The 12,649-nt window shown below is 39.3% G+C and overlaps 1 protein-coding gene and 1 long non-coding RNA gene across 2 annotated transcripts in view; one reads left to right on the top strand and one right to left on the bottom strand.

Moving 5' to 3' along the window:
* LOC127574276 (uncharacterized) overlaps positions 1-6,618 on the top strand; it is a 44,021-nt gene extending 37,403 nt beyond the window's left edge. The window contains exons 3-4 of the long non-coding RNA XR_007956893.1: positions 4,188-4,270; positions 6,485-6,618. This is a non-coding gene — a long non-coding RNA (uncharacterized LOC127574276). The remainder of the gene's footprint in view (positions 1-4,187; positions 4,271-6,484) is intronic.
* The window catches only part of vps41 (VPS41 subunit of HOPS complex), a 172,730-nt gene that overhangs the window by 108,471 nt on the left and 51,610 nt on the right, over positions 1-12,649 (bottom strand). Inside the window, exon 4 of the mRNA XM_052023137.1 lies at positions 12,152-12,229. Coding sequence (XP_051879097.1) covers positions 12,152-12,229 — 78 coding nt within the window. The remainder of the gene's footprint in view (positions 1-12,151; positions 12,230-12,649) is intronic.

The raw sequence follows: 12,649 nt of genomic DNA on the forward strand, positions 1-12,649 counted from the left end.
TGACTTAGCTTTTTCTTTATGGAAAATGAAAGGAATAACATGTTTTCGTGATTTATTCACTGATAATTGTTTCATGTCTTTTGAACAGTTGTCTGAAAAATATAATTTGCCTAGATCACATTTTTTTTGATATTTACAGATTAGAAACTTCTTAAAAGTCACTTTACCTTCTTTTCCGATACTATATAAAACTGAAATTACGGGAAAAATCTTAGCTTTAATCCTTATCAGAAGGGCTTGAAAGCAATAACTTATGATCTGATTATGAAATCACATCTAGAGACACTTGATAAAATTAAGAATGAATGGGAAAGAGAACTCTAGATACTCTGACCTACAGAGACATGGAAGAAAATTCTTCAATTAGTTAATACTTCTTCAATGTGTTCTAGACACTCTTTGATACAATTTAAGGAGGTCCACAGGACCCATATGTCGAAGGACAAGTTAGCCCGTTTTTATCACATATAAACCCTATATGTGACAGATGTAATTCGGAGGTGGCTTCCCTGACACACACGTTTTGGTCCTGTCCTCTTTTGGAAAAATATTGGAAAGACATTTTTAATATTATTTCAACAGTATTGAATATTGATTTACAACCCCATCCTATTACTGCCATTTATGGGTTACCAATGATGGATTCTGGCCACTTATCGCTTCTGCTTATTGTATGATTGCTTTTGTTACATTATTGGCCAAGAGATCCATTCTACTTAAATGGAAGGACTCTATACCCCCTACTATATTTCAATGGTTTTCTCAAACTATAACATGTTTAAACTTAGAAAAAATTAGGAGTGGTACTGTTGATCCTTCACTTAAATTTGAGGAAGTTTGGAATCCATTTATTCAATATTTCCATACGATATGAACAGACCTTTTTTCAAATCCTCTTCAATAACCTTTGAATATAGAGGACTGGAGCTGACGACATAAGAATGTGTTTTTTTTTAATCGAAGAAATATCAGTCCAGTTTTTTTTCCCTTGAAGTTTTTGGGTTGCTTTGGTTTAATATTATATTTTTTTTTGATTGGGTGGGGGGGGGGGGTTGTCTCTTCATATAATTAAATTTCTTTTCAATTTTTTTTCTCATCATGTACACTTAGCAAGAGTGCGGGAGGTCTAGATTACATATTTTACTCCCTGTGAGCATAAATATTAACTGTCATTATTGTTATCCCGATCTCTTTGCATCATATGATTAATTATTAATATTATGTACATCAATTTGAATTAATTTGAAATTCAATAAAAAGATTGAAAAAGAAAGTCTTCCAGTCAAGGGTGGGCACAGTGGTGCAGCTCACAGAGCCTCTGCCTCACAGTGCTAGAGACTCAGGTTCATTCCTAATCTCAGGTGCTGTTTGTGAGGATTTTGCATGTTCTCCCTATGACTGCATGGATTTTTTCCAGGTGCTCCAGTTTCCACCCACATACCAAAGATGTACGGGCCGATATGTTAATTGGCCACTGAAAACTGCCCCTAGTCCGTGGGGGCAAGTGGTAGAGTCTGGGGGAAGTTGATAAGAAAGTGGGGAGAATAAAAATAAATGTGATTAGTGTAGGATTAATAAGTGGGTGGTTGATGGTTGGCATGGACTCAATGGGCTGAAGGGCCTGTTTCCATGTTGCATCTCTGTATGAATCCATGACACTGCTGGATAATTATGGCATCACATGATCAAGATTCCCAGTATTTCTTTGGACTCATCACAACAGCAAGACTTCCACACCTTTGGTGTTTTTGAATTCAAAGTGCAACTGTATTGGACAGTGAAGCATTAAAGACTCTTAAACGTTTAACAGAAAATGCTGGGCATTTAATAACAGTGAAGATGGTCGAAAGCCATGACCATAAACTGTCTCCAGTTGCAGGGAATTACTACAATTATCAATTGCACACAGCCGCAAATTAATATTCTTTATATATTGTCCATGAAACCATGAACATTATCTCATTATCTCCTTTTTTGCATTATTTATTTTGTAATTTATAGTAATTTTATGTCTTTGCACTGTACTGCTGCTGCAAGACAACAAATTTCACGTCATATAAGACTCGGTTCTGATTCTGATTTTGTTAATATATTGACTTCATTCAAGTATGTTGAGTTACAAATAAATGTTTCTGGAGGAAGTGAAGACAAAGAGTGAAACAATTACTAAGCTATAATTTATTGGTTAAGATAAAGCCTTGCAATAATTTGTAGAAGACAATCCATTGAACTCTGTCCAAAAACTACAGTTCCTCAACTCCAAGAGGCTGTGTTTTACAGGTATTACAAAATAGCTTCAATTCTGCATCCCAAATGCTTTCATATTTTTAAGTGTGAGCATGCAGGTTTACAGTCAGGATAACTACACTCTGTGCGCTTCAGGGATCTTAAAGAGGAAAACATTGCGCCATTACTCTTCCCAACAGTGTCGATAAAACTTTTTTTTTAATAAATGTACTTACTATGGCTCACTGGGTCCATAAGCAGTCCTCTCACTTACTCTCTCTCACATGCCCATCAACTCGCTTTGGATTCTTTTTTGTTCCTTACCTACACTCAGGGGTAATTTTGAGTAGTCAGTTAATCTAGCAACACATCTGTCACTTCTTCTACATTAAACAATCTGAAGATCATCTGAGATATTCATTCCATTTCCATGATGAGGATTTGGTCTCACACTCAAATCCTCCCGATTCCCCCAAACCCAATATTTTCCTAACTCTACAAAAAGTTCTGTTTGTTTTACAGCTGTTAGCTTGATAAAGGGAGAGGCTTGAAATATTGCAAATACATTCCAAAAGTGACTATATTGTTTAATAACTCTGTCGACTTCAGGACATCCTTAGGTCTGAAAAATGCTGCGATATGTTCCTTTCAATAAAGCACTGCAAACCTCTGGTCACTTGGTGGCACTATTGCACCTCTATGTGGAGCCCTAATACAGGTTGTCCCTGGGTTATAAATGCCCAATGCTGACATACCCACTGTACATATGAACAAACTCCCATAATATTATTACATTCAAAACTCTAACGTAATTACATATGAACAGCAGAACTAGTTTTCTCCCTCGCTACCTTTAGAAATTGTTCTTTCAAATTAGCCGTGTGCTTTTGATGCCATTCCTTACAATACTGTGGAGGTGTGCTTACCGTATCGTGTGATTGATTTTTGTGTATTTTCTGACTTACGGACAAAACTGACTTACGGATGTCTGTTAAAACGGAATTCGATTGTTACCCAGGGAGGCCCTGTACTTGCTGCACCACAATCTGAAAACAGAATTAAATTAAAAATATCTTCTAGGTCCTCTCATCTTTGTTATCTACTCCCCCATTAAACCCTGACCAAAACAATGCAGCTTTGTCGCAATAGAAGTGTAGAGCCACCTTTCCCCCCCCCCCGCCCCCTTCTGTTCTTCATTGACAGGCTTTGCTCACTCTTGACCTCACAAGGCTTTGCTCAATGCCTCTAAGCATCTCTTCACCGCTCCCACACAGCCTCATCCCCCTCACTATCCCTTTCCATGTGATACTAGATAATCTCTGACTGCTGCTTTCCTTGCTAAAACTGTAAATAGTAAAGGCTTGTGACAGAAGTCAGTGTCTGCAGTTTGGGTGAAATATTGGGGTCATGTTTTCTCATTGCATTCATAAGAACTGCAAGGAACCCAACAAAGCATCTGCTAGCAATGTTATAGAATTCATGTGTGTAGCCCACACTGTATCCAAGTATCATAGCTGTTTCTGGTAACATGTCTAATAAAGTGATTCCACTACCTCACCAGGAGTGAAATCATGGGAATAATATCTGTTCCTTCCTGTTGGAGATACACGAGATATCCCTGCACATAACTAAAGTTGATTTGAAAGAAGACAAATCATTTTGTTGCAAAAAAATATAACTAGTGCAGAATTTATAAAAGAGCTGACAGTTAAACCCCTAAACCTAGACTGTAAAGTACGGAGAAAATACCCTCAAGTATGGATTCTGTCAGCTTTTTGATTTCCTAACTATTAGGAGAGCCTTTTATAATCATATCATTTTTGGTAATGTCGTCTCCCTCGGCATCCATCACACCAGCTTCTGCTGCTCAGATACCCAACGGAAGCTAAAGTGATCAATCAGCTAATGGGTCATTTGTAAAACTTGCCTTGCTAACAAATAGGTAATTGATTCTTTTGCAGATGTTGCATCCCCATGGAAAATCTGCTTTGGAAGGGTAAACTGCGAAAAAACTCAAAGGGAAAGTGAGTGACTGAAGTAGCAGGTGAGGTCTTATCATGCTATTATCTTTTTTTGATGAGCTTTATACAGTCATTAACCCCACATACCACAGTGCAAAATTCAAGAGTCTCTCAATAATCTTAACATTTGTTTAAGACCATAAGACAAAGGAGCAGAAGTCGGCCATTTTGCCCATCGATTCTGCTTCGCCATTCTATCATGAGCTGATCCATTCTCCCATTAACCGCACTCCCCCACCTTCTCACCATAACCTTTGATGCCCTGGTTCAATCTCTGCCTTAAATATGCCCAATGACTTTGCCACCACAGCTGCCCATGGCAACAAATTCCACAGATTCACCACTCTCTGGCTAAAGAAATTTCTCCGCATCTCTATTCTGAATGGGCGCCCTTCAATCCTGAAGTTGTGCCCTCTTGTACTAGACTCCCCTACCATGGGAAACAACTTTACCACATCTACTCTGTCTGGGCCTTTTAACATTGAAAATGTTTCTATGAGGTCCCCCCTCATTCTTCTGAACTCCAAGGAGTACAGCCCAAGAGCAGTCAAACGTTCCTCATATGTTAACCTTCTCATTCCTGGAATCATTCTAGTGAATCTTCTCTGAACCCTCTCCAACGTCAGCACATCCTTTGTTAAATAAGGAACCCAAAACTGCACACAGTACTGCAATGTTTAAATGTTACTTTAAAAGTAGCACTTTAACATTTAAAATAATCGGCTTGGTATCGCTGCCTGATGGAGAATGTCATAAAAATTGCACTGTACTCCTTGTTAATATTGCAGTAATATTTTGGAATATTTCAAATCTTTTATTCTCGACTTATTTTGGTTCTCATATCTTAAATCAGTCACGAGCAATTGTTGATGCAGGTTCTCAACCCAACCCGCCAACCATCCCGCTGCCCCCACAGATGCTGCCTGAACTGCTGCATTCTCCCAGCAGTTTATTTTTGCTCCAGATTCCAGCACCTACGCTCTCTTGTATCTCCATTTGATTAAGTGGATGGGGAAGGGTCTGGCAAATGGAGGAAGAGGTGGGAAAACTTGAAATTATCCATTTAAGCAGGAAAAATAAGGAAGTGAATTATCATAGAGGGACTGCAGAGCACTGACCTGCACAGGGATGTGGGTGTACTAGTGCATTATTCACAAAAGGCGAATATGCAGGTACACCAAATAATTAGGAATGTTGTTTATTCCAGAAGAATTCAATACAAAGTAGGGAAGCTACGCTTGAGTCATATAAGGCATTGGTAACTTGGAAGGGTATACTACAAAAGAAAAGTGAGTGACTGAAGTCAGAGAAATAGTGGGTGGGGACCACACCTGGGGTATTGTGTATAGTGTTGTTTATCCCATTTAAGGAACCATGTTAATGCACTGGAAATAATTCAGAGATGGTTTACCTGGAATGGGTAGATTGTCCTCTGAGCAAAGGTTGGACAGGTCAGACTTGTATCTGCTGTTGTTTGTAAGAGTGAGAGGGACATCACTGTAACATATTGGACTCAGAGGTCATGACAGGGTGTACGTGGGGAGGATGTTTCCCCTTGTGGGAGAATATGGAATTTAGGCATCACTGTTTAAAAATAAGGATAATCTAACTGAGACAACGGCAAGGTAATTTTTCTTACTCAGAGGGTCATAAGTCTATGGAACTCTCTTCCACAAAGGGTAGAGGAAGCAATCCTTGAATATTTTTAAGGCAGAAGTAGATAAGTTCTCAATAAGCAAAGGGTGATTTATTATAAAGGATAGACAGGAATGTGGACTTCAGGTTACAATCTGATCAGCATGATCTTACTAAACAGCAGAGCAGGCTTGAGAGGCCGAGAGGGGCACGGTAGTGTAGCGGTTAGCGTAACGCTATTACAGCACCAGCGACCCAGGTTCAATTCCCGCCACTGTCTGTAAGGAGTTTGTATGTTCTCCATGTGTCAGCGTGGGTTTCCTCCGGGTGCTCCGGTTTCCTCCCACATTCCAAAGATGTACAGGTTAGGAAGTTGTGGGCATGCTATGTTGGCACCGGAAGCGTGGCGACACTTTTGCGGGCTGCCCCCAGAACACTCTACGCAAAAGATCATTTCACTGTGTGTTTCGATGTACATGTGACTAATAATCTTATCTTGTCTTATCCTGATACAAATTTGTATGTTCATAATTTCTGAAGATTCCATTTATTACACTGCTCTGTCCTGTGCAGTACTGAAGCAACTGATATCTGTGTTACAGTTGTGCAAGCAAACTTGCGGTAATGTATTGGGTGAAAAAGCGATCGAAGACCTCGAGCAACATATGGTGAGAACAGAGCTCTGAATGACAGCCAAATTGTGTTTAATATGAATATTAAAAACATGTTAAAAAAATTACTTGTCATCTTTTGGGTAGCAAATCCTCATCACAGGGAGTTTACAGAATTAATACTTAGGTCACTTACAGTAGAAGGAAACATTTAAGTAGTGGTTAAATGACAGTGGCGAGAAAACTAGCCCAATCTGCATTGATGAAAAACATCAAAATGGATTTCAGCTCCAACATGCTGCTGTAAATTTTCAAAAAAAATTATTTTTTTTTAAAAACTTTGGTAGGCACGATTTGATTATTCTTTTCCTCTGTTAAAACCAATATGAGCTACAAATCGAAGGCTCCAGTAATAATCAGCCACATCGGGGCGTTAAAGTAAGTGGCAGAAAACATCATGCAGGATGCATGTTGTGCACCATGGTCACTGAACTACAATCGAGTTTCCTACAGTAAATGTTGATGCTGGTGCCACGCTGTCCCATCACTCTGATCAATTTCTACTTCCTTGGCAACACATCAAAATTTTCAGCAACTGTTTAATCGTTTTAAAGGCATGAAATTATTTTATGGTAATAATCAGAAACACCTTGGGCTGAAGTGACTTGGATTCAGACAACAACCAGGATTCAGCACCTGCATTGCTGCTTCCCTGCACTTACACAGATGTGGCAGGCCAATTGAATTGACCCTTTGAGACCAATAGTTGGGCAGCAAAGCCTCACCAATGAATCAGACCCCATCCCTGAAACACACTGGCAGTTTTTGCTGGGAGGGAAAGCTACACCTCTTGTCAAAACTAGGAGCCCTTCAAAAAATAATTTTTATAATATTCCTGATATTCAGGAACATTTTAAAAACTATTGAAACTGCTGTAAGTAATCTAAGTTTAAAAAGAAATAAATTTTTTATAAATAGATTAAATCATTAAGTAGTTAAAAGCATTAAGATATAAGAAAAAAAACAAAATACCAATCTCTAGGCCGAGAACCTTCCTTAAAAGAATGGGGTCTCCAACGTTACACTTGGTTTGACTGGTCTTCCTGGGTTACAGAGGTGGATTCAACAACAGAGTGCTGGGGAATTCCAGCTAGAAAGACCTCACATGGAATCCAGGGACTGAATGGAGTGACAGGTGCACTGATTTCTGCCACACTACACATGCCAAACTGGTTCGTGCATGTCCTGGACTTGCTCACAAGGGAAAAGCTGATGGAGGTCACATGTTTGAAAGCAGCTGTGGAAGTTGCTTGGTATTTCTCCCGGATAGTACACAATGCAGCCACGATGTGCCAGTGGTGGAGAGAACAAATGTTTTGGATCGAGTGCCAATCAAGTTTGCTAATCAAGTGGCATCTTTATGTGACTGATGCAGCTGAAATTCCAACTAACGGTGACTCCCAGGATGAGTGGAGCTTGGCAATGAAAATGCCATTGAACACATGGTCCAGATAGAGTCTCGACCTGAAACATCGACTATCCATTTCCCTCCATAGATACTGCCTGACCTGCTGAGTTCCTCCAGCTTTTTGTGTGTTGCACCAGATTTCAGCACCTGCAGTGTCTTGTGATGCCAGTGAAAGTGATGGGTAGGTGATTAGACAGTCTCACCGGAGATGATCACTGCCTGGCACTTATGGCACAGATGTTGCTTGTTACTTACTAGGCCATGCCTGAAAGATGTGTAGGTTTCGATACATGGTGGCATGGTGTGCTTCATTTAGAATTCGAAAGGAATTGAACATCTTGCAATCAGCAACAAACACTCTCACTGCCTTGGATACCACCCCGAGGAACTCCTGCATGTACATCTTGGGGCTGGGGTAATTGATTTCCAACAACCATGTGTTGGCAGTCCTTAGCAATGTCACTATTTTATCTTAGCTGCATCTACTGCAAATTGTTGAAATTAGTGAGGGTGTAGTTATTAATTCCTTTGGTGTGAGAATCAAAAATAATCAGGAATAATCTAAAGTTTAGAAGTGGGAGATTCGAGAGGCACGGAATCAAGAACCAATTTTGCCAAGTGCAGGGACAATCCAGAAATCACATCCCTGATGTGTTAAGGATGTGGAGACAACTGAAGCCTTCATGGCTAGGACTTTTGTTAAGTCAGGAGGAGAGGCAGGCAAAGGCAGGAAAAGGAGTTGAGGTACAGATCAGGAATAAGGAGCAGAGGTACAGATCAGGAATAAGGAGCAAAGGCAGGCAAAAGGAGTTGAGGTATAGATCAGCTATTCAAAATCATAATTCATAATGCAGCTCCATAAAACCCCAGTTAGACCACACTTAGAGGATTGTGTTCAGTTCTGGTCACCCCATTATAGGAAGGATGTGGAAGCTTTAGAGAGGGTGCAGAGCAGATTTACCAGGATGCAGCCTGGATTAGAGAACATGTCTTATGAGAAAAGGTTGAGCAAGCTCGGGCTTTTCTCTTTGGAGCGACGCAAGATGAGACGCAACTTGATAGAGGTGTATAAGATTACGAGGGGCATAGAAAGAGTGGACAGCCAGCATCTTTTCCCCAGGGTGGCAATGGCCAATACCAGAGGACATCTGCTTAAGGTCAGAGGAGGAATGTTCAGGGGAGATGTCAGAGGTAGTTTTTTTTACACAGATAATGATGGGTGCCTGGAACACACTGCTGGGGGTGGTGGTAGAGGCTGATACAGTAGGGACATTTGGGCTCTTAGACAGGCACATGGAAGTAAGAAAAATGGAGGGTTATGGGGCAGTGCAGGAGGGAAGGGTTAGATTGATCATGGAGGAGGTGTTTCATATAGTTTGGCACAACATCGTGGGCGAAGGGCCGAACTGTGCTGTACTGTTTAATGTTTATAATCGATTGACAGTAAAAATCTGGAATACAAAGAAAATGATGGAAATACTTAGCTGGTCAAGCAGCATCCATGGAGAGAAAAACAGTTTACGTTTCAGTTTGATAATCTTTCATCAAAGCCTTCATAATCTAAATTGATTGCAGAATAGGTTTGATGGTCTGTTCGTCATATTTCTGCTGCTAGTACAGAATATTACATTTGTATTCAAAACTTATTTCAGCCTCTCCTTTTTTAGAAATGTTAATCAGTGAGTTCCAAGTATTTGGTAGCTCTGATGTCTGGTGTCAGCTTTCAGTGATGTGCTCCAGGATAATGAATTACCCAAAGCCTTTTGTAGGTTCTCTCCCATCTAGTTTTAAACCTAATTATACAAATTTTATTTTACACAAGATGAGGCAATAAATTAAGCATAATTTACATCACAGTCTAAGGTGTAGAAATAAAAGGCCTCTGTCTACCACCAAGTAAGGCTTTTTACAGTCTTCGCCAACCTAAGTAGTGTTTTTTACTTGTTTTTTTTTTCCCCAGTGCTAAGTGAGTCATAGCTGCCTAATTAACTCTCTTAAATTTCAAACTAACTCAAAAATTCAAACACCTATAGCTCCACAAATATCTCTGAAACTGTTGCAAAGACCATGGATTTGAATTATTTTCACTTGTCAACCACAAATGAAAATAACTAGCAATCATACATATAACTAAATAAATCATTTGTCCTTTGTTTGTTCAAAAGAAGACCGGTTCCTCCCTGAAGCTTTGGAGACAATCAAACAAACCTTGGAATATTTGAATCAACTCAAGCTTGGTCTAAGATGTTGCCTGCAGCTGATTTTTAAAATCAGTTTTAAAATCACTGGCTATCCTTTTAAAATCATTGTCGGCCAGTGTTCCAAAACTATAAAAAAAAATCTCAAATTATTGTACTCTGAGGGAAAGACTAATTAACACCATAGTTAAAATGAACACCCCACTTCTAAATCTCAAGTATGGTTTAATTATTCAAGCTAAATTAAATGAAATCCTTTGCATCCCCTTCTCACTAGACTGAACATTTACTTCCCCAAACACAGTACTGTGATTTTTATCCTTGATAATGCTAAAACTGGGAGTTTTCTAAATAGATTAGCAGGCTCAACACACATTGAACGTCAAAGCAACATCACAATGAAGACCAATGTTTCAGTCATCTAAAAACAAAAATATTGTTTTAAAAAGATCTAATATAATGGAAGTTCTAAACTAATTTACACTCAAGGTATAACAAAAACACAGAAAGAAGCAGCTCTACTATAAACAGATTTAGCAGATTCTTGAATTCTTCAAATGGACAGCTTTCAGGAAAAATATATAATAAAGATGGAGCTAGCAGCAAACAGATTCTTAACATTCAGTTGAAATTCTATCTCTTTATTTGAGAAGATAATGAATAGGAGCAGAGTAGAACTTGAGAATCCCCAAACCCATTGAGTGAAATGACAATAAATGGTCTCCAGAGTCCAATCAGGATTATTTCTCTTCACTCTAAAATCCAAATTACACTTCTAAATATGACTGACAAAGAATTACCCCATCATCTCCATTCTAAACAGGACTCATGATTAATCCATTTGGAATCGAAAGGATAAATGGATAAAGGGATAGGGCAGGCATGGTAGTGTAGCAGTTAGCATAACGCTATTACAGCGCCAGCGACCCCGGTTCAATTCTGGTCACTGTCTGTAAGAAGTTTGTACATTCTCCCCGTGTCTGCGTGGGTTTCCTCCAGGTGCTCTGGATTCCTCCCACATTCCAAAGACGTACGGGTTAGGAAGTTGTGGGCATGCTACCTTGGTGCCGGAAGCGTGGCGACGCTTGCGGGCTGCCCCCAGAACACCCTAGGCAAAGGATGCATTTCACTGTGTGCTTCGATGTACATGTGGCTAATAAAGATATCTTATCTTAATTATTAATTAAATGGAGGGAGACGTTGCCAAAGAAAAATCTTATCAACCTGAAACACTCTCTTTCCTCCTCATCATACTCAATTTCCAGCAATTTTTTAAAATTTCATATTAAAAGCATCTTAAGTATTTTGCTTTTGCTTATTGTACGAGCTAAACTTAGTACCTTGTGCAGGTAGAGACATAGGATGAATCTAAAACAATTTTCATTCACCAAGTGCCATCAGCATAATAAGAGATTCCAAAGAGCAGAGCAGAATTAAATAAATAGAGTCAAAATTTCAGATATTATGACCAGTGATCTAAAACTTTGCCAAAGAGGCAAGTTAAAAAGAGTACAATACAGGAGGAGGTACAAATGGACTGTATTCAAAATATTTATGCCTAGAGGTAACATCTCTCTTGTAATAACTCTCCGACATCAAAGCACGGTTTAGAATTTTGTGGAATAAGGCACTGATTCAAACCTTCACTTTTCCATTCCAAATCTCAGCTGAGCTGTCATAAGGGCAGAAAAGGAGGAAAGAAAAATAATTGAAAGGAGCAGTCAATTTGAACCGCTCTCATGAAGCTTTGTATAGCCAGCTCTGGAGCAGTATGGGAGGAGACCTCAGTAAGTTGTTTGCTCATCCTTCCAAAAGAGACAAAAGAACTATATGAATTTATGGAGCAGGAGGTAGAAAAGCAGAAAGCAGGAGGTGGGGGTGCAGGGGATTGGTTTAAAGATGAACAGTAGAAAAACAATTCAGATGGAGAGGAGAAATTTTTAAAAAACTGACACTCTTGCAGGGCTCGTAATACTACCACATCATACTTACGATGTCAAAGTGTTGCGTCACATCCCCCTGGATGTCCAGCAGATAGACTTTGCCATGATGTGTCCCCAGTGCCAAAAACTGCAACAGAAGAACAGTAGAGTGAAATTTATTTAAGATATTTGCAGCCTTCATCCTCTTTTATCAACAGAAGTCACTTATTTTATTTCACTGAAAAAGCTTACAGCAACTATTGCTATTCTTAAACAATTCATATAGAAATGAAACATTTACACCCATTTCCTTATACTTCTGGAACGATGTGCAAATCATGATAATATATGCCAAGGGGAAAATAGAGGTGCCAGTGGACTGTTTCTGTCAGCGATGGAGAGAGCTAATATCCTTGAAGACAAAAGAGACTGCAGACGTTTCGAGCTGTGATATATAATATTGGATTATAGTGACAACAGTGCAAAATTCAAATACTGCCATTGTTTTGATTGAGATGAGTTAATTGCTTTTTCTTGAACTGTGGATGGACCTCTCCTGCACCTCACC

This window comes from Pristis pectinata, chromosome 9, assembly GCF_009764475.1.
Source record: "Pristis pectinata isolate sPriPec2 chromosome 9, sPriPec2.1.pri, whole genome shotgun sequence".
Taxonomy (NCBI): Eukaryota; Metazoa; Chordata; class Chondrichthyes; order Rhinopristiformes; family Pristidae; genus Pristis; species Pristis pectinata.